Source organism: Natrix helvetica (genome assembly GCF_964273705.1).
Source record: "Natrix helvetica genome assembly, chromosome: 1".
Lineage (NCBI taxonomy): Eukaryota > Metazoa > Chordata > Lepidosauria > Squamata > Natricidae > Natrix > Natrix helvetica.
This window is the reverse complement of record NC_138548.1, coordinates 188,100,969-188,127,867: the sequence shown is the minus strand read 5'-3', so window position 1 is coordinate 188,127,867 and position 26,899 is coordinate 188,100,969. Positions and strand designations below refer to the sequence as shown.

General features: G+C 41.9%; 1 protein-coding gene across 3 annotated transcripts in view; it reads right to left on the bottom strand.

The window, feature by feature from the left end:
- Positions 1-26,899, bottom strand: part of SPAG16 (sperm associated antigen 16) — a 295,715-nt gene that overhangs the window by 133,496 nt on the left and 135,320 nt on the right. For all 3 annotated transcript variants that reach the window (XM_081934340.1, XM_081934339.1, XM_081934341.1), the window contains 3 exons: positions 25,272-25,457; positions 19,058-19,184; positions 4,096-4,161 (listed from right to left, as the gene is read on the bottom strand). In XM_081934340.1, coding sequence (XP_081790466.1) covers positions 4,096-4,161; positions 19,058-19,184; positions 25,272-25,457 — 379 coding nt within the window. The remainder of the gene's footprint in view (positions 1-4,095; positions 4,162-19,057; positions 19,185-25,271; positions 25,458-26,899) is intronic.

The following is a 26,899-nucleotide window of genomic DNA, read 5'->3' as shown; positions in this document are numbered from 1 at the left end:
AATCAAATAGGTGGATTGCAGATCACCTGGAAATCCTAGACCAAACAAATTTGGATATCACAAAAATATCCTGGAAGAAGGCAATGCAAACCATTTCTGCATAAAGAAATTCAAAGATGAATAGGAGCAGACAAATTAAAATGATTCTTTATATTGCTTTTTCCTATTGACATAATAGGAATTGGCATAAAAATACTCTTACTTTCCAATACTAAGCTATGAATATTCTTGTATGAGAATATATTAAGCACTCTAGTTTTCAGAATGAAAAAGCAGTTTGAATAATTTGATAGTTACATGTACAGTATGAACACCTACAGCTGCCTGAGTTCTACAGATCTACAATTAATTTCTGGAGCTGTAATTATAGCTTCTAAAATTGCACCCCTTGTTCTGTTTAATCAGCCTTCTACTGACAGTTTTTAACTTTTCTAATTAAGTTACTAAGGATGTCAATCAGTAATTCCATCATAGTGTTTTATGCCAGATGTAACATTCTTTATCAAAATAAATGTTAGTCTATAAAATTATCAATATACAAATGTTTGGTTGTATTGTGTTTCATTGTGTTTAATTGAAGGACACTGCAGGAGAATACAGTGCTAGACTGTTAGAATAGAATAGAGGTGGAAGGGACCTTGTCTTCTAGTCCATCCCCCTGCTCAAGCAGGAAAACCTATACCATTTCAGATAAGTGACTGTCTAGTCTCTTCTTTAAAACCTCCAGTAATAGAACACCCACGATTTCTGAAGGCAAGCTGTTCCACTGGTTAATTGTCCTCACTGTTAGGAAGTTTCTCCCCCTTCCAGGTTGCTTCTCTCTTTGACTAGTTTTCATCTATTTTTTTTGTCTGCCCTCTGGTGCTTTGTAGAATAATTTGAGCCCCTCTGCTTTGTGGCAGCCCCTCAAATACTGGAATATTGCTATCATGTCACCCCTAATCCTTCTTTTCTTTAGACTAGCCAAACCCAAATCCTGCAGCCATTCTTCAAATGTCTGCAGGACATTGATCATCTTAGTTGCTCTTCTCTGAACTTTTTCCAAAGTTCTCAATATCTTTTTTTGTAGTAAGGTGACCAAAAATAGTTTCAGTAACTGACATGTCCTGATGTTAGCATAAAACATCCTTTCTAGAAAGGGAAGGCAGATAATGCAGCAATGAAAATAAGACATGCTGTCAGTATAACCCTCTTGTTAAAATATATAGGAATGATTTGTTTTCTTATTCCATCTTTGAAGGGGTTTTAAATATATATTTAAGGAGTTGTGGAGGAAGATACAATCTGAAATTCCAGAGTTTAACAAAAATATTGCCCTGATAATCATCCAGGAATCAGATTTTGCATGGTATTTCGTAGACTCCTTGGTTTTCTAGCTGGATTTTGTCTTTGGGATTCCTTAAGATGTTGGCTATTTTTTGGTAAGAGTTGAAGGCTGTCTTGATATTGTGTTTGTGGAGAATTTGGCTGATTTTATCTATGGTGCCTTTGATGTAAGGTAGGAGGGCAATGCCGTTGTCCTGTTCTGTGTCTCGGTTTTGGGGGGAGTCTCCCTTTGGATTAAGTTGGTAATTGTTTTTCTTTGGAATCCGTTGGAGATTAATATGTTTGTGAGAATGTGTAATTCAGTTTTCAGGTGGTCTTTGTCGGCTAGGTGTTTGGTTCTGGGGATGAGGGTCTTGGCTACAGAGTTGATCTGTGGTGGTGATGGGATTGTGCGTTTAAGTAGCGGTTGGTGTGTGTTTTTTTCCGGTAGATGGTGTGTCCTAGGGAGCCATTGTCCAGAAAGGGAAGTTGGTTGTTTGCTTCTATTTCCATAGTGAATTGTATTTTGGGGTATAGGCTGTTGAGATATGTGAGGAAGTTGTCCAGTTTTTCTTTCCTGTGTGGCCAAATCACGAAAGTGTCATCAACATATCTAAGCCAGAGTTTGGGTTTGTGTTCAGATTTATCTAAGGCGTTAGTTTCAAAATGTTCCATGTATAAGTTTGCGATGACAGGTGAGAGGGGTAATCCCATGGGTGCTCCTTCTATCTGTTTGTATCTTTGTCCATTATGGATGAAGTATGTGTTGGTTAGGCAGTGGTTGGTCAAGTCCAGGATGTGTTTAGGGGTGTTGTGTTTGTTCTGGATAGCTGTCAAGGCTTCTTTTATAGGCACTTGGGTGAAGAGGGATATGACATCGAAGCTTACAAGTAGATCGCTGGGTTGTAGGTTTTGTTTCTTTATTGTTTCTATGAAGTGGAGTGAGTTTTGTACGTGTGAGGTGATGGGTTCTGCGTAGGGTTGGAGTTGTTTGGCAAGGAATTTGGCAAGATTCTATAGATATGAGCCTATGGAGCTGACTATGGGTCTGAGTGGTGTTCCTTCTTTGTGTATCTTGGGGAGGCCATAGAGTTTGGGGCATCTGGAAGATTTCTCTCTGGGGATGATTCTTTGCTGGATCTCTTCACTGATGGGAGAGGCTTTTATTTTGGATTTGGTGGTTTTTTCCAGGTAGGTGGTGGGGTCTGTGTTTAGAGGTTTGTAAGCGGGGTCTTGGAGTAAGTTGGATAGTTTGGCTTGGTAGTCAGACATGTTCATGACTACTATGGAGTTACCGTTGTCTGCTGGGAGAATGATTATGTTGTTGTCTTTCGTCAGGTTGGTGAGTGCTTTTTCTTCTTGTTGTTGTAAGTTGCTTCTGGGTGGATTACTGGAGCAAAATGGCTCCCTAGGACACACCATCTACCGGAAAAAACACACACCAACAGATGTCTTAGGGAGCCATTGGGTTTTTTGTAGATTAGGATGTCCAGAAAGGGAAGTTGGTTGTTAGCTTCTATTTCCATAGTAAATTGTATTTTGGGGTGTAGGCTGTTGAGATGTGTGAGGAGGTTGTCCAGTTTTTCTTTCCCATGTGGCCAAATTACGAAAGTGTCATCTACATATCATATACATGGAACATTTTGAAACCAATGCCTTAGATAAATCTGAACACAAACCCAAACTCTGGCTTAGATATGTAGATGACACTTAGTATACTGAGCTAGTACCTCAGCGACACAGGATGTTACAAAACAGCCAACTAATCTGCAAACACCAACTCCATCAACTAATCAAGATGTAACAACACAGCGAACCAACCTGCTTACAGCAACAAAGCCAGCACTCCACACCCACCCACCATTATTTATAGAAAGATGGCAGCTCTGATCACGCTTTGCTCGCACAAGCACGAAGCCGAAGGCACCAGCCTAAAGATGGCGAGTGGGACCTCGTCGAAACATCGCCAAGATACTGTCAATCTTACATGGGAAAAGACCCGAATACGCCGAGAGCTGCATATATATATGTTGCAGGGCAGATTTTGCATGGTATTTTGTAGACATCTTGTTTTTCTAGCTGGATTTTGTCTTTGGGGTTGTAGGTTTCGACCTCTTCAAAACGTAGCCCAGATACTCTCAATCTTTCGCGGGAAAAGACCTGAATATCGAAGACCTGCATACCTGTACCCGTGAAAATCTCCAAAAACAAATGTGTGTGTGTGTGTATGTGTATGTGTATGTATACACACACACACACACACATATTCAGGAATATAAAGTATACACATGAACATGATTAATGAAATAATAGCCAAGTAGAAAATGAAAAAAACAGTATAAAGATTTTTTTCCTTTCAATGGGGAGAATAGTGTCCTCTGGAATTATTGTTGAAAAATAATGATTTCAGGAAACTAAAAATTCAAGTAGATTATATATCCAGCTGCAAAATTAATTGATATATAGATGTTATATGTATGTATGTATGTATGAACGAATGTTTGCATGTATGTAAAGTAAAGGTAAAGGTTTCCTATGTTCAGTCATGTCCGACTCTAGGGAGCAATGCTCATCTCTGTTTCTTAGCTGAGGGAATGGTCCCAAGACTTCTATGTGGTCATGTGGTCAGCATGACCAGACACCGAGGCATATCATCCCACCGAAATGGTACCTATAAGTGGTATATATATGAATATACATGTATGTATCTCTCGCTAAAAGTGTTAGTGTGTGTGTGTGTGTGTATATATATTCTATTTAAACTATAATTATTTACTATGTTTAGCTTACCTTCATGTTGAACGTGGCATGGTTACAGGAATGCAAGTGACCATAGAATGTTTGAGCACAAAGTCCCTGCAAAAGGGTGTGGGGGGGGAGAAAGATAATAAAAATCAGAAGATAAAAATCAAAATTGAACAAGCTGCAAAACATCATATGAAGCCTGTTGTAAGGACCTGCCTTGCCCCCCCCCCCTTTCAAAAAAGTGTAGACTCTTGAAAACCTGGTATTTCAAAAGGAATCTTTTATTGAAAAGGAGTGAAAGCAAATCAACATTGAAAGCAGGCTCTGGGACTCTCAGGCTATACAATCCATGATAAAGAGATTTAGGAACCCCTCCCAATGTGGTTTCCCACCAATCCACAGATGTGAAGATGTTTTTGTACTGGCCTCTCTGAGAAACAGATAAGCAGGGATTCTCAAGGATCATCTTCCAGAGTTTTAAACCACATGGTTCCGCCCCCCTCTTTGCATCCTCCAAGAGGTGAGGATTTTCCGGACCTCAGAGGAGCCAGGCAACGGTAATAAATCGGGCAAAAGGTTATATAAACATGCAAGGCAAGACATAGAAAGGGGAAAGAACAAAATGCATCAAATCCAACTCCCCCACCCCTCTTCGTCCACCAAAGAATAGCAGATACATGGATCTGACACCGGCATTTGAATACAGTAGTTCTGTCTGGGAAACCAAATCACTGGAAAAGAGAATAATTAAGTACTATCCTTAACAAAAAACACTTGAATGAAATGTGATCTTTTAAAAAATGAAATGGTACATCTTTTAATATAGTAGTTCCCGTATTTACAGAGATACATACATACATATAAGAAAACTTAGGATACTATATATACTGTACTTATTCAAAAAATTGTTTCAGTGAAGTCTCTACTTACATAAAATGTACTATATTTATACAGAAGGGTTAACGGAAGAAAAAAGTTATGCATGCTAAAATAAGATAAAATAAAGATTTACTTATTTCAAATAAAAATAAGAATATTTCTATTTCTCAATAACGTATCTTTAATATTTGTTATTTTCTGTGACTGGAGATGTATCAGAGGGGTTGCAATTATATTAATTTTGGCTTAGTAGTTTTAGTTCTGTAGAAGTTCTGGTCAAGTTGTTAAAATGATCTTAAACTGTTCTAATAATTCCCCGAAAGCTTAAGATAAATTGCTATTCCCATTTTTTGTTTTTGTTTTTCCAAATGCTATACATTCTATAGCTTCTATACATAATAGCTTGAGTTACCTTTTGCTTTTTTATAACAGATTGACATGGTCTTATTTTATGTATATCTCTTTTAAATAAACAATTTGCTAAAAATTGTCCTTTTTCTGGGTAAATTAAATCAATTTACATTAAATATGATTAATGTTGGGATTTTTCCATTTTAGTTGTGATTTGGTATTAATTTAAAGCTGCAGCCATACTTAGTTTCCCATTGACTTTATTTCCAATTCCTTTTTTTTTTACTAGAAAGTTCCTTATCCTGGGCAGTGAATATGTGCATAAAGGACAAAAGAAAAGGAGAATAAAACAAAGTCAAACTTGCAAGATACTGTTACTATAGCCAATATTACTGGTAGTTTTAGTGTTCTTGTGGAGTTGATTTTTTGATTTGATCTACATAAATGAAGCTAACATCAATCATGTGCATTACTTCTCCCTCCCATCGTCATGCGAAATAGGAAGTTATCTGCATGAATTGCTTGTGTATACCTTCTTCTTGCTTTAGACTTAAGCTATGTTTTCCCCCGTGTCATTTGATAATAGATATGTCCTATCATTATCAAGGTCATCTTCCTTACTCTTTATATGCAATCAGTTCCTTTCTCTATCTATTATCCCTGTACTCCAGCATCGAACCATTGGGAAAAGAAGTCAAAATAATTATATTTGAAAATTCAGTATAGGAAAGTGATTCCGTTGTAAAATCACAGCAATAGTAATCCAATTATTTACTTTTTCAGGGATGTTTTAAATTAGAGGTCATCAACCTTTGTGGCTTGGAAGCCTGGCTGAGGGGGCGACAAGGGAACCGGGCCTTCATCACATGCAAGTAATGGGGTTGAGATGCGCACATGAATGTGCAAGCTGGCATGCTGCTCATATGACTTGAGCTGCACATATGAGCATGTGCACCGGACTGTCACACATGCAGCCAGGTTCCAAATAGTAATGGGCCATGGCCTGGGGGGTGGGAACTCCTGTTTTAAATTATCCTGCCAAAGAAAATAGAGTAGAAGAAAAAAGCAGGAGAGGGGAATTGGCAGTGTCAAAGTAAGCTTTGAAGAACAACATCTATATAGGTGTTAGATGGTGGAAAAATGGGTTGTGGGAAACCAAAACTCTCTTGGCTGTGACCTCTTAGCTTAACCCATGACTTAGATGCCTAGAAGTTAATAAAAAATACCATAAACTCCAGACTAGGACAGGAGAAGACAATAAGTGTCATTGTTCTCCACAGTTTGATGATACTTTGGGACCCAAATCTAATTTTTTAATTTTTTTCAGCTCATTCGACATCCTTAAACAACCCCATTCTGGAAGAAAGTCTCTTAAAAGCATGCTATAAAGACTGATGACCTTTAGGCTTGATTACAGTGATGTGATTTACACTATATTGCCAAAAGTATTCACTCACCCATCCAAATAATTAGAATCAGGTGTTCCAATCACTTCCATGGCCACAGGTGTATAAAATCAAGTACCTAGGCATGCAGACTGTTTATACAAACATTTGTGAAAGAATGGGTCGCTCACAGGAGCTCAGTGAATTCCAGCGTGGAACTGTGATAGGATGCCACCTCTGCAACAAATCCGGTCGTGAAATTTCCTCACTCCTAAATATTCCACAGTCAACTCTCAGCTGTATTATAAGAACGTAGAAGTGTTTGGGAACAACAGCAACTCAGTAACGAAGTGGTAGGCCACGTAAACTGACGGAGCGGGGTCAGCGAATGCTGAGGCGCATAGTGCGAAGAGGTCGCTAACTTTCTGCAGAGTCAATCGCTACAGACCTCCAAACGTCATGTGGCCTTTAGATTAGCTGAAGAACAGTGAGCAGAGAGCTTCATGGAATGGGTTTCCATGGCCGAGCAGCTGCATCCAAGCCATACATCACCAAGTGCAATGCAAAGTGTCGGATGCAGTGGTGTAAACAACGCCGCCATCGGACTCTAGAGCAGTGGAGACACGTTATCTGGAGTGAAGAATCGCGCTTCTCCATCTGGCAATCTGATGGACGAGTCTGGGTTTGGCAGTTGCCAGGAGAACGGTACTTGTCTGACTGCATAGTGCCAAGTGTAAAGTTTGGTGGAGGGGGGAATATGGTGTGGGGTTATTTTTTAGGAGCTGGGCTTGGCCCCTTAGTTCCAGTGAAAGGAACTTTTGAATGCTTCAGCATACCAAGACATTTTGGACAATTCCATGCTCCCAACTTTGTGGGAACAGTTTGGAACTGGCCCCTTCCTCTTCCAACATGACTGTGCACCAGTGCACAAAGCAAGGTCCATAAAGACATGGATGACAGAGCCTGGTGTGGATGAACTTGACTGGCCTGCACAGAGTCCTGACCTCAACCCGATAGAATACTTTTCGGATGAAATAGAGTGGAGACTGAGAGCCAGGCCTTCTCGTCCAACATCAGTGTGTGACCTCACAAATGCCCTTCTGGAAGAATGGTCAAAAATTCCCATGAACATACTCCTAAACCTTGTGGACAGCCTTCCCAGAAGAGTTGAAGCTGTTATAGCTGCAAAGGGTGGATAGATGTCATATTGAACCCTATGGATTAGGAATGGGATGTCACATACAGTAATGTCATATGCGAGTAAAGACAGGTGAGCGAATACCTTTGGCAATATAGTGTATGTGTAGATGTCTATACATCTGACCCAGAAATTTCAGTTGGTACAAAATCCAGCAGTTAGGTTTGACTTTAGAAAAATGCAAAGAAGCCAGTTGGCATCCAAGTGTAAAGTAGCTAGCTCCAGGCTATTTAAGACAATTCTCTTTCTTTGTCTTTAAAACTGTTTTTATTCCAATCCAATTTACTACTTGGTAACATAATAGCTAAAACCAGTGACGTGCAGTCAGTGGAAGCAGGGGAGGCGGAGCCTCACCACTCTCATCATGAAAATAAAAAAGAATTACTCCAGGAAGCCGTGAAAGTGGCTGGGAGAGGCGCGCGGCTTGGTTTAGCCTCCCTGGACATCTCAGCAGCAGCCCCAAGTGTGCCGATCTCGCCATTTTTTACATCGGGCGAGCCCAGGATCCTTGCAAGGGGAATGGGACGTGTGCAGGAGGCTCCTCAGCTCCAGCCTCAATCAGCGCAGCCGCGGTCCCCTTCATCTTGCCTCAGGAAGGAGGGGAATGGGACCACGTGTGCAGGGGAAGGGGATCGCGGCTCTGCTAATCTGAGGCTGTGCGCTGAGGAGCCTCCTGCACACGTGGTCCAATTCCCCTTGCAAGGATCCCGGGCTCGCCCGATGCAAAAAATGCCTTGGTACCGTGTTTCCCCGAAAATACAACCTGTCCCGCACTCACTGACCTAGCGTTATCCTGAAAGCGCCAAGTTACAGGAGCCGGGGGTGGGGGGAGCGCTCACGTTGCTTGCTGCCTTCGGTATACCGCTAGGTTGGGGAGTGCCTGCTGCCGCCGCCCGCTGCCGCCCCGCGCCGCCGCCGCCGCCCGCTGCGCCGCCGCCCGCTGCGCCGCCGCCCGCTGCGCCGCCGCCGCCCGCTGCGCCGCCGCCCGCTGCGCCGCCGCCCGCTGCGCCGCCGCCGCCCGCTGCGCCGCCGCCGCCCGCTGCCGCCCCGCGCCGCCGCCCGCTGCCGCCCCGCGCCGCCGCCCGCTGCCGCCCCGCGCCGCCGCCCGCTGCCGCCCCGCGCCGCCGCCCGCTGCCGCCCCGCGCCGCCGCCCGCTGCCGCCCCGCGCCGCCGCCCGCTGCCGCCCCGCGCCGCCGCCCGCTGCCGCCCCGCGCCGCCCCGCGCCGCCGCCCGCTGCCGCCCCGCACCGCCGCCCGCTGCCGCCCCGCACCGCCGCCCGCTGCCGCCCCGCGCCGCCGCCTGCTGCCGCCCCGCGCCGCCGCCCCGCGCCGCCGATAACTTCAAAACTCCAAAACTTCCAGCATCGGCTGCTCTAGGAGTGCTCTCTATGGTGGGCCGGCTGCTGGAAGACTCTGTCCGGAAAACTCTCTGTCCGGCAGCCGGCCCACCAGAGAGAGCACTCCTAGAGCGGCCGATGCTGGAAGTTTTGGAGTTTGGATGTTATGCACGGAGCGGAGCGGGGCGGCGCGGGGCAGCAGCGGGGCGGCGGCGGCGGGGCGGCAGCGGGGCGGCAGCGGGGCGGCAGCGGGCGGCGGCGGCGCGGGGCGGCAGCGGGCGGCGGCGCGGGGCGGCAGCGGGCGGCGGCGCGGGGCGGCAGCGGGCGGCGGTGGCGCGGGGCGGCAGCGGGCGGCGGTGGCGCGGGGCGGCAGCGGGCGGCGGTGGCGCGGGGCGGCAGCGGGCGGCGGCAGCAGGCACTCCCCAACCTAGCGGTATACCGAAGGCGGCAAGCAACGTGAGCGCTCCCCCCACCCCCGGCTCCTGTAACTTGGCGCTTTCAGGATAACGCTAGGTCAGTGAGTGCGGGACAAGTTGTATTTTCGGGGAAACACGGTACCTAGGCATTTTTTACATCGGGCGAGCCCGGGATCCTTGCAAGGGGAATGGGACTATGTGTGCAGGCGGCTCCTCAGCGCACAGCCTCAGATTAGCAGAGCCGCGATCCCCTTCCCCTGCACACATGGTCCCATTCCCCTCCTTCCTGAGGCAAGATGAAGGGGACCGCGGCTGCGCTGATTGAGGCTGGAGCTGAAGAAACTTCTCCGTTTGGGCTGCGCCCCTGCGATCGGAGCAACCACGTGGTTTGATGACGTCACCAGCCTCACCAGTCATAAACGTCACCGCACGTCACTGGCTAAAACAATACAAAATAAAAGAGCTCTAGGGTTATTTGTGTTGCTTCAGCATGTCTCACCTCCGGGCCGTGAAGTTTTAGAAAAGAAGAATCTTAATCATTAATCCATTAGTTCCTGAACAGAGACTATTCCTGGAGATGCAGCTAATTATTTTCTGACTTTTTTTAAAGTGTTGTAAAGATCAGGTGGAGGCAAGGCAAATAGATATTCTTTCATTCATTTAAATACTTCTTTTAATGATGTTGTCCATAATGGTATGAATCTGTAACTATGTGAGAGTAACTGTAAGAGACATCAAGGTGTCTTAGTGAACCACAATTTAAATATGTGCCGGTAACTTGATGCATCTGCCAAAAATGCCAATGCAGTCATGGCTGCATCAATAGAGGGATAGCACCAGGATCACGATAGTACTACTTTATACCACATTAGTGAGACCACCCTTAAAATACTGCATCCAATTCTGGTCACCATGACACAAAAAAGATGTTGAGACCCTGAAAAAGGTGCAGAGAACAGCAACAAAGATGATAAAAGTACTCGATGCTAAATTGTATGATGAACTGTTGAGAGAACTTGGCATGACTAGCCCCATTATGGTGAACCTGGCATACCCAAAGTGGCACATGGAGCGATGTTGCTTGACATGTGCGGCACAATGTTCCCTCTAATTTTTTTTCAATGTGAGCAGAAAAGTATAGTGTTTGAGCGGCACATTTTCATGCCTGAGCACCTGAATTTTTTTCACAGATGTCACCTAAGACAACAACGAAATCAGTATTATTTGAAACTCAAAGTTATGTTTCTTCAAGGTACCTGTTTAATTAAAAGTGTTAAATAACATCAGTATCACTTAACAACACTCCTGCTTAGCAACCAAAATGTTGGCTCAAAAACTCTGGCATTTGAAGCACACAAGTCTTAAAGCTGTCAAGTTACAAGACCCTTGCTCTCCTAACCCTTTAGGAAAAAACCCCAGGGGTGTTCAAACTTGACAGCTTTAAGACTTGTGGACCTCAACTCCCAGAATTCCTCCTCCAATCAAGTTGCAGCGACGTCATCTGCATGGATCTTCTCCATCTTTGGTTTCTTCATCTTGGGCAGGGCTGCCGCTGAAGATGCCGATGAGCCCCCGCCGCCACCAGAATAACTGCTGCCACCTCCTCCTCCTCCTCCAACAGCACCACCACATTTGCTGCATGGCGCTGCGGCTGAGGTGAAGCCGGCAAAGTTCCCACTGGCGCCCCCACCCATGGCAGCGACGCCTCCCCCTCCACTTGGAGCACCTGAGCTGGGCCCCGCGTTACCTCTGCCCTCTCCTCCTCTGCCGTGCTTTTGAGGAGCCATGAGACCTTTTTTTCCCCTGCTCTCACCCCCTCCGTCACCTTCCTACTGATTCCGGCAGCCTCATGGCTCCTCAAAAGCACGGCGGAGGAGGAGGGGGCAGGGGTGATGTAGAGCTCAGCTCAGGTGCTCTGAGTGGAGGGGGAGGGGCCGCTGCCACACGCAGGGATGCCGCCTGGAGCTTTGGTGGCTTCACCTCACCCACAGTGCCAGGCGGCAAATCCAGCAGTGCTGTTAGAGGAGGAGGGGGTGGCAGCAGTTATTCCGGTGGTGGCCGGGGCTTTGGGGCTTCACAACTACCGTCAGTCACCCCATGCTCATCAAAACAATTCCGGGGAGGTCCTTTGCGGGCGGCCAGTTCTAGCCGCCTGCAAAGGACCTCCCCAGCTTCTGGAGCCTGTGGCAGTAGAAATCACTGCGTGGCAGTTGAAAATGGCTGCATGGTGTTTTCTTGCCACGTGCGCGGCCGCGCAGCCGTCTATTTCTTCAGGCTGCTTACTTTCCTCTCGCAGCGGCTGGTCCAGACTCTGGAAGGCAAGCTGACCTCTTTGAGCTTGAAGGCAAACTGACCTCAAGCCAGCCTCCATTGCTGTTGCCGCCCTGTTCTTCACAGCGGCCGTGAACAAGCATCCCATTGCCTGCTGTGTCACTCCGCTCGGACTTGCCCAGGCAAGTCCCTCTGGAGCAGCAGGCAATGGGATGTGTGTGCACAGCTGGCGCGAAGAATAGGGCGGCGACAACAGCAGCCTTTTTGGAGACCTCTGGTAGTTTTCAGCAGCCTGAAGCCAGCCACCATAGCCACAAAGAGGCTCTCAAAGAGGTGATGGCTGGGAGGCTTCCTGGCAGCAGCAACTGGCTGGAGGTCAGCTTCACTTCAAGCTCAAAGAGGTCAGCTTTAATGTCAAAGTGGTATAGTTGATATTTTAAATTTAGCTAAAATAAAATTTTAATTAAGATTCTAAAACTATTGAAAAACCTGGTGAGTCATTCCACCATTTCTACAACAATTTGGGGTATTGGAAATTGAAACAGTTGGCACGAAGAAGAAATGGTTGTCTTATTACTGAACAAAATTTAGAGGGGTAAAAATCTGGTTGGAATGAATTTTTGCTGACAAGTTTATTTTTTTTCTTAGAAAAAGAGCTATAACCGGTGATTTGGCCTACTGTGGCTTCATTTCTATTAATGCTTGTTACTGGGTTTCAGTAATGGATTTTCTCCATTAGCAATTATTTTAAAAAGATATTCTCCATCTTGAATAGAAGGGCATTTACAACTCAAAATATAAGGCCTTCCTCTCAAAGGATTGGAGAAGTTCAGTAACATTCCATATTCAATGAGACTCTATATGCTTAGATGATGTCATCAAGACAATCAACCACATTATCTTTAGTTCTCTCAGTTAATATTTTCTCTCATTATTAAATGTACAGGTTGGCTTGAAGTAAACGTCATATGCCTTCTACTAGCAGGTCACTTTTCTGAATTTCAATGAAAGTTGCAAAATTCTATCCAGTTGGTTATCAGAAGATGCTGAGTTTGAATTATGTAAACATAATCTTACAATAATACTCTTCTCCTAGTTGCTTTGTGTTTCTTTTGGCACACAGTTTCATACTAACTTAAAATTTGTTCTGAAAATGTCTTATGCATCCATGTCTTATGCAGACATAATGCCTTATGTCACACTTATACATGAGAAGGAAACTGTTCTATATGTAGTATTATAGTTTCCAATTAATTTGTTCTTATAACATGCCACATTGATTTTACTTTCCTGATTGACCAATTTTCTGCACAGAACTCAGTTATAACTTGTAAGCCTTGAAAGAGTCCTTCAGGACTGAAAGCCCAACAGCACTGAAACATCAATGCACTTTGGGAAAAAAAACTATATATTTTTTTCCTCCTAGTTTTTAAGTTAAAGGCTCTCATCTTCCACAAAGCTTTTTGGGGCTATCATTGACATTCAGCTCCCAGCTCTAACAACAACAGAAAGATTGATTTATAAACCCTATTATTATTGTGTTCTCGCCCTCTGGTGCTCCCAGAGACTTCGTGCAGAAGAAAACTAAAGAGTAAATATGGACAGGAAAAAGCATTTTGGCTAGTATGGAGAAAATTGATTACAAATTCCCTTTTCAACTAGGAAGAACATTTCTGCACAATTCAAATAGCCTCAGGGGTTTCTCTAGACATCCCCAGCTGGAAGTCTGAATAGATGGTAAGATAAAGGCAGTATACCAGAGATCATAAATCCATGATTAATATAAAGGCTGAAGATAGGTTTCCATTTCAACAGCTTTGGCCAAATAGAGTGCTCCTCCCCGCTGTTCTTTAAAACTGTTCTGTATTAAATACATTACCTTCTATGCTTATGTTCTCAAAAGTGGGGAACTATTAATGCGGCATACCATGCAATGGGATGGAGAACTTAGAGCAGGAATACTTTAGAAAATGAGATAGTTTAGTGGATCTATAAAGTCAGATATATTGTATAAGGTTAGGATTCATCAGCAGGGATTTCTGTCCTTAGTTTCATAAATTATGTAGAGAAAACTCTACATTTGAACAGCTCATAATTTATTTAGTAATAGCAATAGCACAGACATATACTACTTCACAGTGCTTTACTCCCCTCTCTAAGCATAATGATTTATTATTGTCATTTACATTTCTTTGCAAATGCGGAAGCATGAATACATATTTTTGTTTCAACAGTGGAAATTATTTACAATTGCTCCATTTTTATTTTCGGTTCTATATTGAGGGTTAAGGGCTAATAAAGGAAAAGATTCAGTTAGATACAACTCTGAGCCTTGAATAGTCAACATATTTTGAGAAAGAATAAGTCTCTTCTGGATATGGCTTGCTAAATTTTACATAGGCAAGTGTTTTGTTTTGTACTACACTACATAATAATATCATATAAACATAATTAAGCAGATAGGCAATACTAAGAAAGCTATTAAGTATATTCTATTTGTTTCAAAACCCTGGAATGTACCAAGAGTGGAAAGTATTATATTTTAATAATCAATAATAATCATAGGAGATTCTTTATTCCAAATAACTTTATTTCTCTCACTACCTCAGCTATCCCTTAACCATTGATACAAAACCATGATTTACTGAGCCTGGAATCTATGGGAAATACATTATAAATATAGATTGCAAAACTACACTTCTGCTAAGCTATCAACTGATATAGCAAAACCAAGTACCAAACCAAGTACCTTGGCAAAAGCAATTAACCAAAGAACCTGTTCAGTCAAATCTCCCCACACTTACAAATAGGCTGTCCGGAGACCATCTGAGGGACATAGGTGGACTCTTGTCACAGTTGTGTTTTTGTCTATCTGAAGAAGCTTTTTGGATGAGAAGCAAAATATCTTCAAAGAAAAACAAGGCCAGTTGACTCTTGAAAAAGCACCTTTGGGACAACCATGACTTGGATCACTGAGAGTCTCCATAGACATCAAACTTTTCTTGTAATTTAAATATAGCATAAATATGTGCATAAAAATACAGTATTGTGTGCATAACTATAGAATCATACAGAGCAGGTCTTGGCTGGAAGAAGTTTACTGTATCATCTTTTTCAGGCATTTTAAAAATAATGAACTCTCTTTGAATGTGATTGTCAAGTCCCTTGCTAACCAGAACATTAGGTGATACTTTGTTAAATTATATGCTAAAATCAGGATATATATTGTCTATAGCAGTGATGGCAAACCTTTTCGGCACTGAGTACCAAAAAGGTCACGCGGAAACATCACCCATGCATGTGCATGCTTGTCAGGGCTGCACTCTGGAAAAGCTGAACTTCTGGATTTTAGCGCACATGTGTACCCGACAATCAGCTGGTCAGCACACATATGCACACTGGTTTTTGGCACTGCTGCGCATGCGAAGGACAGCTGATCATCATATGCGCATGCATGCCAGAAACCCAGAAGACAAACACATGCCACTTTGAGCACGTGTGCCATAGGTTCGCCAGCACCTATAGCAGTGATGGCGAACCCTTTTCGCCTCGGGTGCCAAAAGCACATACGTGCGCGCTATCACACGAACTCGAGTGCCCACCCACATAACTTAATGTCCCCCCTCACCTGTGTGGACCGTGCATTTTTGCACAAGGCTTCCTCGCCACTCCCTGCTCTGGCTTAGATAACACCCAGTGAGGGGAGAAGTTGCTCTGCCACTAACGGGCAGAGATTGGGGTGGGGGTGGGGGGATGCTCAAGTGTGCTCCTGTGTCAAAAAACCTTCCCTTATCATTCTCCTGTGTAATGGTTGGGCCCTTTTTACAATGACAGGTGTGAGTCCAGTTGCTAAATTCTCCCCTTCTATTAAAGAGGATCCTGGGCACTACAGTCAATAGACAAATGAGGAAGGGAGCTGTTGGCACAGGGGAAAGAAAAACGGCAAGAAAAGAAGAAAAAGCAGCTTTTTTCCCTCAAGGTGGCTGCTCTGTTGCCCTTTTCTCCATTTCAGCACCACTCCATGGAGTTTGCCCCACCCCCCCCATCGCCCAGGTCCTCGCTTCTCCCAAGCATTTCTTTGCCTATTTAATTTCCCCTCCGTAGCATTTTTCCATCATGTTTCTTGCCGTATTGGACAGGAAAACAAAGTTTGTGGGACTAAAAAAAACTCCTTTCAATCAATCAATTCCAACTTTGCGAGATCCCCCCCCCCCCCAAGCTGTAATTGATTGAAGTTTTGTTTTAGTCCCACAAACTTTGTTTCTCTGCACACGATGGCAAGAAACGCGATGGAGCTGGAAATCAGGTAGGCAAAGAAATGTTTGGGAGAAGTGAGGACCTGGGCGATGGTGGGTGGGGCAACCTCGATGCCGTAGCACTGAAATGGAAAAAAGGGCAATAGCAGCCAGCACGAGTGAAAGAAGCCTCTTTTCTTGCCGCTTGTCTTTCCCCCGTGCTGGCAGCTCTCTCATTTCCCTGTGGATTCAAGCAATCGGGCAGGATCCTTTTTAGTAGCAGGGGAGGGAGGGGGGAACAGAGCAGCCAGCACGAGTGAAAGAAGCCTCTTTTCTTGCTGCTTGTCTTTCCCCCGTGCTGGCAGCTCTCTCATTTCCCTGTGGATTCAAGCGATCGGGCAGGATCCTTTTTAGTAGCAGGGGGGAGGGGGGAACAGAGCAGCCAGCATGAGTGAAAGAAGCCTCTTTTCTTGCCGCTTGTCTTTCCCCTGTTCTGGCAGCTCTCTCCTCATTTCTGGTTTGCATTGGGCTGTTTTTCGCCCTTTGGAGGCTTCAGGGAATCCTCTGGAGATTTTAAAAAAAACTATCGAAAATCAACTGGCCAGCGGATGCATGCGCACTGGAGCTGACAGGGCAATGCCTTGCGTGCCCTCAGAAACGGCTCTGCGTGCCGCCTGTGGCACGCGGGCCATAGGTTCGCCATCACGGACCTATAGCTTTCCATATTCTTTGAAGGAAATCATCCAATTATACAACACAATTTGGTACAGTTAGTTCTTAAATTGTTTAGAAATTTAACTTTATAGACTACTACTACTACTACTGTAGATAGGATCAGGTAGCTCATGGACAACAAAGGCCCTTGTGACCACTTAATAATTAGGGCAGTGATGACGAACGTATGGCACGCGTGCCACAGGTGGCACGTGGAGCCATTTGTCAGGGTACGTGAGGCGCTGCCCTGTCAGCTGGCCAGCACGCATGGGCGCACTGGCCAGCTGAGTTCACCCTTTTATAAAGCCATTTTTCGCCATCCCCAGGCTCCAGAGGCTTTATAGGAGCCTGGGGAGGGCGAAAAGAGCCTCTCCCACCCCCCCGGAGGCCCTCTGGAGGCTTCATGAGCTTCTCTGAAGCCTCCCGAGCACAAAAAACCAGCCCTACGGGCAAACCGGAAGTTCAGGAACGGACTTCCAGTTTGCTCGGAGGTTCGTTTTGACTGCTCCAGAGGCTTCAGGAAGGCGTCCTGAAGGTCCCTGAAGCCTTTGGAGCGCTCAAAACGACCCTCCAAGTAAACCGGAAGTGACTTCCGGTTTGCTCGGAGGGTCGTTTTGACTGATCCGGAGGCTTCAGGGAAGCCTCCTGAAGGTCCCTGAAGCCTCCGGGGGGCTTCCGGAGGAGTGGGGGAGGCTGTTTTCACCCTTCCCAGGCTCCTATAAAGCCTCTGGAGCCTGGGGAGGGCGAATAAAGCATGCAAAAAATGGGGGGTCATGCCTGTAGTGTGCGCATGCGCACTGGGGGGGGTCGCACATTGCATTATGGGTGTGGCACACCCACACACGACGCCCCTGCGCTACCCCCACTTATGGCACGCGAGCCAAAAAAGGTTCGCCATCACTGAATTAGGGCCTGGATTTTGCAATTTCCACATTATCTTCAGGTGTAATCCACAAAGAATGTACTGTAGTAACATATATATCAGCCGAACAAGATAGATGAAATTAAGAAATCAAGGTCAGGATTGCTTTTCTTGTCATAGTTATACCAACAGAATTTTGCAAGTTTGAATATGCTTCCCCTTTTCTCATTTTATCTTCAATTGAACTAGGAAGAGGCTTCTATGAGACATTTACTCAAACTGATTTCCTGGATTGGACTCAAGTCCCTTTAATTAACTATTGCTTGCTAGTGACTCTTCATCTTTTCCTTCATGACTTTCCCATATTCTGTTGACAATATGACAATCATCCAGGCATGAGAGTTATTAGGATTCACTTAGGCTTGGTTATTCCAGTTCTAGTAGAATAATAGCTGGTGCACCAGCTGAAACTGATCACAGATGTTCCTTCCAAACTTTTCTTTTAGTAATATACTGAAATCAAAGGGAGACCCCAGCTAACCACCTGTGCATGGAATCATCATTTTATTCAAATTCAGTTTCACTTTATTGTCCTTCATAATTTCCTTCAAAGAACTACCTGCACAGCCCCTCTTGAAGGTGAAAAAAAGGAAATACTCTCATTCAATTCCAAATTTCTTGACAACTGCCCCAAGAGCTTAATAAGATATTGAACAATAAGGGAGAAAGAACTGAGCCCTTTTAGACTGTGCCATGCAATTGACCGGAAAGCTCTCAAAATTACTCTCTGGTGGTGATCCTACAGGTAGTAATGGAACAACCTAAACCCACCTAAATCATCAAATAGCTGCAGTAAAATTACACCATGACCTATAATGTCAAAGTCCTTGGAAAGGTCCAGCAGAATCACCATGTAGAACTCACCTTATCTCATAGTAAAGGTCAACCATCAGGGCAACCAAGATTTATTTAATATTATATTCAGACATGAAGCCAGACTGAAATAGATTTATATACTTAGCTTTTTCCAAACTGGATGCCACCATTTTAACACCTTGCCAAGACTTTAAAGACTAACAGAAATGAGCATTTCAAGATGACTACAAAAAATATGATCTAGCCTACCATAAATTACAACGTTTATACATAAATATATATACTTGGAAATGTTTGGAGATAATACATCCTATAAAATTACGGTTCATGTAACACTCAGTAGGTCCCAAATACATCTCTGTAATCACATAATTTCTCCCCAGAATCTAGTTTGTAATTGAAACAGATTTAATTCTTGCCCATTAAGCAACCACTGAACATGTCCAGTTTAATGAATTAGTAATACATCCCAAAGCCTACTTACTGTTCTGGCATCCCACAGAGATAAAGTCTTGTCTGCAGAGCTGGTGAGAATAATATTGGAGAAAGGAAAGAACTCAATGCTGTTTACTGAATCCTTGTGGCCACGCAAGGTATACCTGCACCGTTCACTGTAAAGTAATACAATTAACTATCTTGAGCAATTGTGAAATAAATTAACAAAACCAAAGGACAATGTAAGTTGGCATAAACAAAACTCAAATGGACAATAAATACCCCCCCCCCAATATATGTATCCTCTTTTTCAGAAATTCAATTATTTATTGAATGTTAGAAATGTTACAGTTAAGGTTCTTGAAAGAAATTACATATTAAAAATGTAGCAGCTAATACATACATAGATGATAAACGCGATATAAACTATGTTCTTAAAAGGAACAAATGTAAAATAAGAAAATTAAAAGAAAATTAGTATGGCAAGGAAACAAACCAAGAGAAAGTTGCATAAGCAGACAAAAATGAAAACAAAGACAAAAGAAAATACAGAAAAAAACCAATGAAGGTACTAAACTATTCAAAATTCAAAGTTCTGCTGCTGTTCTACACTTTTAAATTAGGAATCATATTATATGATTTGGTCTCTTCTTGAGCAGAGAGTGAGCATTCAAAGGCTGAGTTTAATTAATTTTGTTACACAGACATCCTTCTGGGAATGCATAATTTTAACCCAAGATATCTAACTAATAAGGAAACGCTAGTGCATTAAGGTTCCTTCCATATTACACCTCCAATAAAGGAGGATGACAGTCAACCATTTCTAAACATTATTGCAGGGATTCAATACTCCCCAGATATTTTTAATGTATCCAATTTTTTAAAGCATATGATATATATCTAATAAACCTAAAACCTGAAAACTATCCTGAAAATAATCCTGAAATCTTTAAAAATGGAAATGAAGGGCTCTGTTTCCTTTTATATCCACTATATCACACTCTGCTATTGCCATCTCTGGTCACTGAAACAAATAGAAATTTCTGCCCTAAATACTGGACTGAGGTTTATGATTGCCTTCTATTATTAGGGATCAGCAAACTCTTTAAAGGGACAGAGCCTGCCCCTCCAAGATTTCTACAACCACAGTTGGCAGGTTTGCAGGCCAAAGAGTATGGCAGTCATTGGATGGCACTAGTCTGCCAGCAAGAAGGTCACTTTTGCCCAGGACACTCCACTCCCACCCTTATCTCCAGAACTTGGCTGAAGCTCAGGCCTGGTGATGTTTTACCTGCCCACCTGTCTTTTGCTCTAATAAAGAATCTATCTTAATTACAACAGGTACTTCCAGTTGGGCAACCAGGTTTTTTTCTTGATAAACTTTAATGTGTAATTTTATATAATGTTAAAATAAACATTGAAAGGAGTGATAGATACACAAAAATGCCAAACCCAGTTTGGACATCTAATAATAAAAATAATAATAATCGTCAGCATGCCAGATTTCACAGTTGTCAAAAACCAAAGCGTACAATTTACTGATATCACTGTACCAGAGTAAAAGAAAAAGAACTGGGGAAAAAATCACATAATGTTCTTATGAATATCAACGATGTTGAAGATTGGACACAGAAGTAGGCACTTCAATTGTGTCGGGGAAATTCAATAGACAGGGTAGGCTCAGCTGACCTAAATCCCTGTAAGCCGCCGGCAAGCCCGCAGGGTAGGCCAAATTGACATGATCCCCATGGTGAATTCAGAGGCCAAAGTAATACAGCGTCAATATCAATCAATAGTCTTGGTGAACTGATGCAGTTAAATAGCAGCCAGAGGGCCACAAAATGGCTACTGGAACCTATAAAATGGCTGCCAGAACAAACAAAATGCCGCTGCTATGATTAGAACCCTGAGGCAACTGTTTGCATGCCAAAAAGGAGAAGTGGGAAAAAAATGTTGGTCATTTGCACAATAATGGAGCTCTTATTGCGCCACATCCTGGCTTAGAACTGAAGCCTTAGTTTAGCCTCAAGTCTGCTGCTTTAAACTCCAAATCCTTGCGGTCAAACGGCTCTGCACATTCCAACAGCTCTGCTGCTGATGACAAATTGAAAGGCGGTAATAATAATCAACGCGAAAAGGCAAAGCTGTCAATTCGTGGAAAGTAGCTCCAGAAATGTCAACTGCAGCTGCACTGCACCCAAACAGACAATGCTATTCTGTTAATTCATGTGGTCTTCCCAGGGCAGTAAGAAATCAGCCTCAACCTGCTAACAGTCTCTGAGGCAAAATTTCGGAGCTAACGGGGCTCAAAAGTGGCAAGCATTAAATCTTGGGCTAATGAAGCCCGCAATGGCGCCTATGGTGCTAACTCACAGTGCGATGTCACAGTTCTTCATCTGTAGTCTACTGATGTCCAAAAAAACCAGTTTATAGCAGAAATCGAATAATCTTTCAAATCCTTAGTTGAAGATGAACAGTCCTGCGAGCTGAGACTGAATTGAAAGACTGGGGACCGTTGCCAAGGAGGTGTGTCTTCAGAATTTCAATTCAGTCAATGAGCAGGCTAGAATAACCCATCCTAGACTGTTCCGTCGATACCATGGAGAAGCCATCTTACCTCTTTATTCTGCACTGCTCAAATTAAACTTAAGAGTATTGCATCCAATTATGGGCATAACATTTTAGGAAGATCACTGACTGGAGCTTTGTCATGATCCAGGCTCCTCTGCATTCCAATGTGTTTTATAAATGATATGCCTTATTTTACCAGCAAGGGAAGTAATTTTAATCAGTACTCTTTAACTCAATTAACATTTCTATAATTTTTGTTCTGCTTCTTTTGTGTGTTGGAGGGTTGAGTATAATCTCTGCATGTATACATTCCCATGTAGAAATGTGTCACATCCATACATCTGCTGAGATAAATATATATATATATTCAGGAATACCTGTAGTTACAGTTTCAGTTCCCAGTCCTAGCTGATGTAGTGTGGAAAGTGGGCTATGTGCAAGGCTTATACATAAGTTTGACTACAGTTCATAGGCAATCTGCTTAAATGTGGCAGACTTTCAAGATGGGAAATACCTTGTGGGGGACATTACTTCTCCTTGATAAAACATAAAAGCAGAGCTAATTGGCAAGCTATTCATCTTGAAATGGAACATTGTCATGTTTTGTGGCAAAGTTCTGAAGAGGAAATTTGCTTGAATATCCAACTAAGCAAAATGTCCCTTTGCAAATGGATATAGCCTTAGTATTTACAAAAAACAACCACCCATTTTAGACCCTGATATGAGAAGGGTGAGTTGCTTTATAATAAAGTACAGGAGGTGTGCATTAAAAAGGGATGTCTATAAACAGGTGTCTGAATATGGGCAAAGTGACAGATCCATTTAGTCCTAGGCACTAGGAATCAGGAAACGTTGCAGAGGAGGACAAGGATAAGAGTCCTTATTCATGGTACATACTGTAGACTCCCAAACTTCTAATTACAAAACACAGGCTCACATTATGCCTGAACACACTGTACCTATGAGGGTGGGATTCAGATGTTTCTCTAATTCCACTAATGTTCAAAAACTTTATTGAAGCAATAAGCTTTTAAAAAATAAATATCCTGGTATATAAACCAATGTCTCTGAAAAAAAGATTAGACTGAAATTACAATATATGCTTCCATTACTATATTCTCGACAGATTTTTTAAAAAAATAATATTTTAGGGGGGAAACCATGTTCTTTCTTTTAAATGTATTCAATTAATAAAATTAATTAAACAAAATTCCATCTCATATCACCTCTTGGAATATTTCATCAAAACCATGAATAAACAAAACATTCTTAAATTCTTGTCCTGTACTCCAGGTAAAAGAACACAACTTGCTTGCTTACTTACAGTAACTACTTATTATTAAATATATTATATATATATGCTGGTTTTGATGTATTCGGGTCTTTTCCCGTGTAAGGTTGAGATTGTCTTTGCAACGTTTCGGCAGGATCTCACCTGCCATCTTCAAGCTGTGGGCTTAAAATACAACAATTTTATACAACAATACAACAAAACCAGCATACCTACACCCGTGAAAATCTACGAAACACACACACACACACACACACACACACACACACACACACACACACACACACATATACATATATATATATATATATATATATATATATATATATATATATATATATATATATAAATATTAATGCTTTATTATTTATTAATTTATAGTTGATCAAATCAATGCATTTGATGAAAATTAAGAAGTCTTCCTTCTGATTATAGGAAAAGTGTATAAGGGATTGATCTACTTTAAAAAATGAAACATTTTTAAGAGCCAGTCATATAAGTTATTGCAGGGGCAAATAAAGAAGCAGGATAGATTACTACAGTTATTCTTAGCTTCATAATCTAGAGCTGTAAACCATCATTATAAGTCAATCTAAAGCTTTGAATAGAATAGAATAGAATAGAATAGAATAGAATTCTTTATTGGCCAAGTGTGATTGGATACATAAGGAATTTTTTCTTTGGTGCATTTGCTCTCAGTGTACATAAGGATAATAAAAATACATTAATCAATAATAAAAAGATGCAACACTTAGTGATAGTCAAGGTTACTAATAAATCGTACTAGGAAACAATAAAAACAATATAAATTTAAAGATACAAGCAACATGGATATAGTCGTAAATGGGGAGAGATAGATACTATGAAGGAAGAGAAGAATAATAGTAATACATTCTTGGTAAATTATTGACAGTGTTATGAGAATTAGTTGTTAAGCAGAGTGATGGCATTTGGGAAAAAACTGTCCTTGTGTTTAGTTTTTCTGGTGTGCAGTGCTCTATAGAGTCGTTTTGAGGGTTAAGGTTACCAAATGAGTGCCATTATTTACATAGTTTAAGCAAGAACAACAACAAACATGGAAAATTATGGTATTTTTAGTGTATTACTAAACTGAAAAACAAGATGTAAAAGGACATGAGATACTGTACTTACAAAAGGCTCTATTTTTTAAATATATCATAGTAGTAAAAGCAATTTACACCTACAGCTGTGATGGCAAACCTATGACACACGGGCCATAGGTGACATGCAGAGCCCTCTCTGTGGGCACGAGCCATTGCCCCATTTCAGCTCCACCCTCCTGCTGGCCAGCTGATTTTTTGGTCTCTGACGTGCATGTGCACATGCGGGAGATATGCTTGCATGTGCGAGGGTGGAGGAGTCTCACAGGCATGTACGGGGGGCAGGGGGAGTGTGTGGGGTCATTGAATTATGGGTGCGTGCAATTTTGGCACGTAACAACCAAAAGGTTAGCCACCACTGCACTAGAGAAAATCAGGAGGTTTTAAGATACCCTATAACAGGGGTGTCAAACTCGGGGTCCATGGGCCGAATGGGCCAAACTCAGAGTCCATGGGCCGAATGCGTCACATGCTAGTCATGCCCATCCCCAGCTTAGCAAAGGGGGAAAAGTTGCAATACATCACGCGATGACAACATGAAGCTGCAAGTTTGATACAATATTGTTTTGCATAGAATACTGAGTTCATTAAATGGGCAGTAATCTTTCAAAGTAATGGTTTTTATAAAGCAATATGATACAATAAATTGTTTTTCTTAAATTTTTAAGAAAGCAATATGATACAATAACAATAAATTGTTTTTCTTGTGCTGATGGGTGATGCACAGCAAACTACACTGCTGAGTTCTAATTCCTTTGCAATCAAGTAGTTCTGACTTCTCTCAAAATGATCTGTGCTTGATATGTGATGGGAGAATCAAGGCAGGACAGGGTATCTGGTAAAGAGTCTGAACTCCCATCCATTCTTGCTTTATTCTGCATTTACTTAAGAACCCAGCAATTATTTCTTAAGGTAACCTAAATGTGCTTGTTTCATTTAAGGATAGAATAGCTGCATTCAATTATTACTTTTCGTGCCTTTCAGTCAGGTTTCCTGGTAACTACATAGGCTGGTACCTGCAATTTTCTTGGTAAGTAAGATTTTTCACAAGTGATTTTCCACTGCTTAAGAATGACTGGTCTAAGATCAGCCAGCTTAATTTATGCCTAAGGCAGAACTAGAAGTCATGGTTTTCTGCTTTCTAACCTAATGCCTTAACTATTACACTAAAACAGTTCTCTAAATTACTGTTTATTTTGTCTAAAAACACCACCCTTTTCTCCCTGTTTAAATTTACACATGTAAAAAACTAAATAAACAGATTATAAATAATCATGTACCTGTTCAGGTCCCAGACTTTGCTTGTTTCATCCATAGAGGCAGATGCGACAAAATCACCACATGAATGCCAAGAACAATCCAACACTGCATAGCTATGACCTTCTAGTTTCAGAATGCACCCACTCTTCGTGAAGTCCCATATACGAACTGTTTTGTCTCCACTTGAAGTAACAAGTTTGGATCCACTGTCATTGAAAAACATAAATCTGATTTAGAATGTTAGGAAAGTTCTTAAACAGCTGTTCAATTAAAATTCCCAGATCAATATGATGAAGATCTCCATTTTTCATACTACCTGTATTATTATTACTGTTTATATATTATTTTCAAATGCTCAAAGAAATGTAATACTTTATATTTCTACTTGATAGGCATATACTGTTGATTGGAAGCTGTGGGAAAGGTTGCCTAATCATGTTTAAATTCTACATTAAAGACAAAGCAGAGTAAGGTGCAAACCAAACAGGATGGAAGAGGAATTCAGCTTACTGATCCCAGTAATAAACAGAGGACTGGCTTCATTTTTTAAAGATAGGCTTTCAAGAAGGAAACTATTATTTCTACTTAAAATGTGTAATAGTTTAAACGAAACACGCACACACACACCTTTTAATGCTTAGAAATTATTTCCATTACAGTATTAAATTCTTAATTTTTTTTAAAAAAATTATCTCTTTAAGTTTTTAGATTTAGAGCTCTATGTCCTGCTTTTTTTATCTATGTTATCTGATGTAGCACCTTGATCCTGGGAAAACGTTGTTTCGTTTCACTGTGTACTGTACTGTATATTGTTGAAATGACAATAAAACTTGACTTGAATTGACTTGATTTAACATTAGCACTTCCCTGAAAACTATTTGTTTAACAAATTGGAAAAATAAAGAAAAAATGCAAATCTAGTTGAATAGACCTACATATCCACCTGCACATATTACTATTGTAACATAAGATAATTCATACAGGAGTTTAATAGAAGTTTGATTAAAAAGAAGTTTAATCAAATGTCTGATTAAAAAAGAAAGTATTTATTCTCAAAATTTATATGCCACCTGATTCCTGGTAGTTTATAATATAGATAAATGCCAATAAAAATAAATAATAATAAAAATAATAAAATCCATTCATATAACAAATAAATAAGTAAATATTAAAAACAACAAATAAATCCATTGCTCTTGAATGTAATTAAACACTTTAATGACATAAATAAATAAATAAATAAACAAACAAACAAACAGTTTCCATGATCTCTGAAAGAGGACTGTCTTAATCATAATCTGAAACATTGCTAAATAATAATACTTTATTTACGGTCACAGACCAAATCACGACTACTACAAAAGAGACATAGGAGAATTGATCATAGTATCATAGCAATCAGTCACCAAAAGCTTAACTAAGGGAGGTTACAGTGTTCTCCTAACATTGCTAAATAGTGCATACCTAAATGTTGGTCCTTTGAACTATGGTGCTGGACACCTGCGAGTCCCTTGGACCGCAAGGTGATCAAACCAGTCAGACCTAGAGGAGATCAACCCTGACTGCTCTTTAGAAGGCCAGATCCTGCAGATGAAACTCAAATACTTTGGCCACCTAATGAGAAGGAAGGACTCACTGGAGAAGAGCC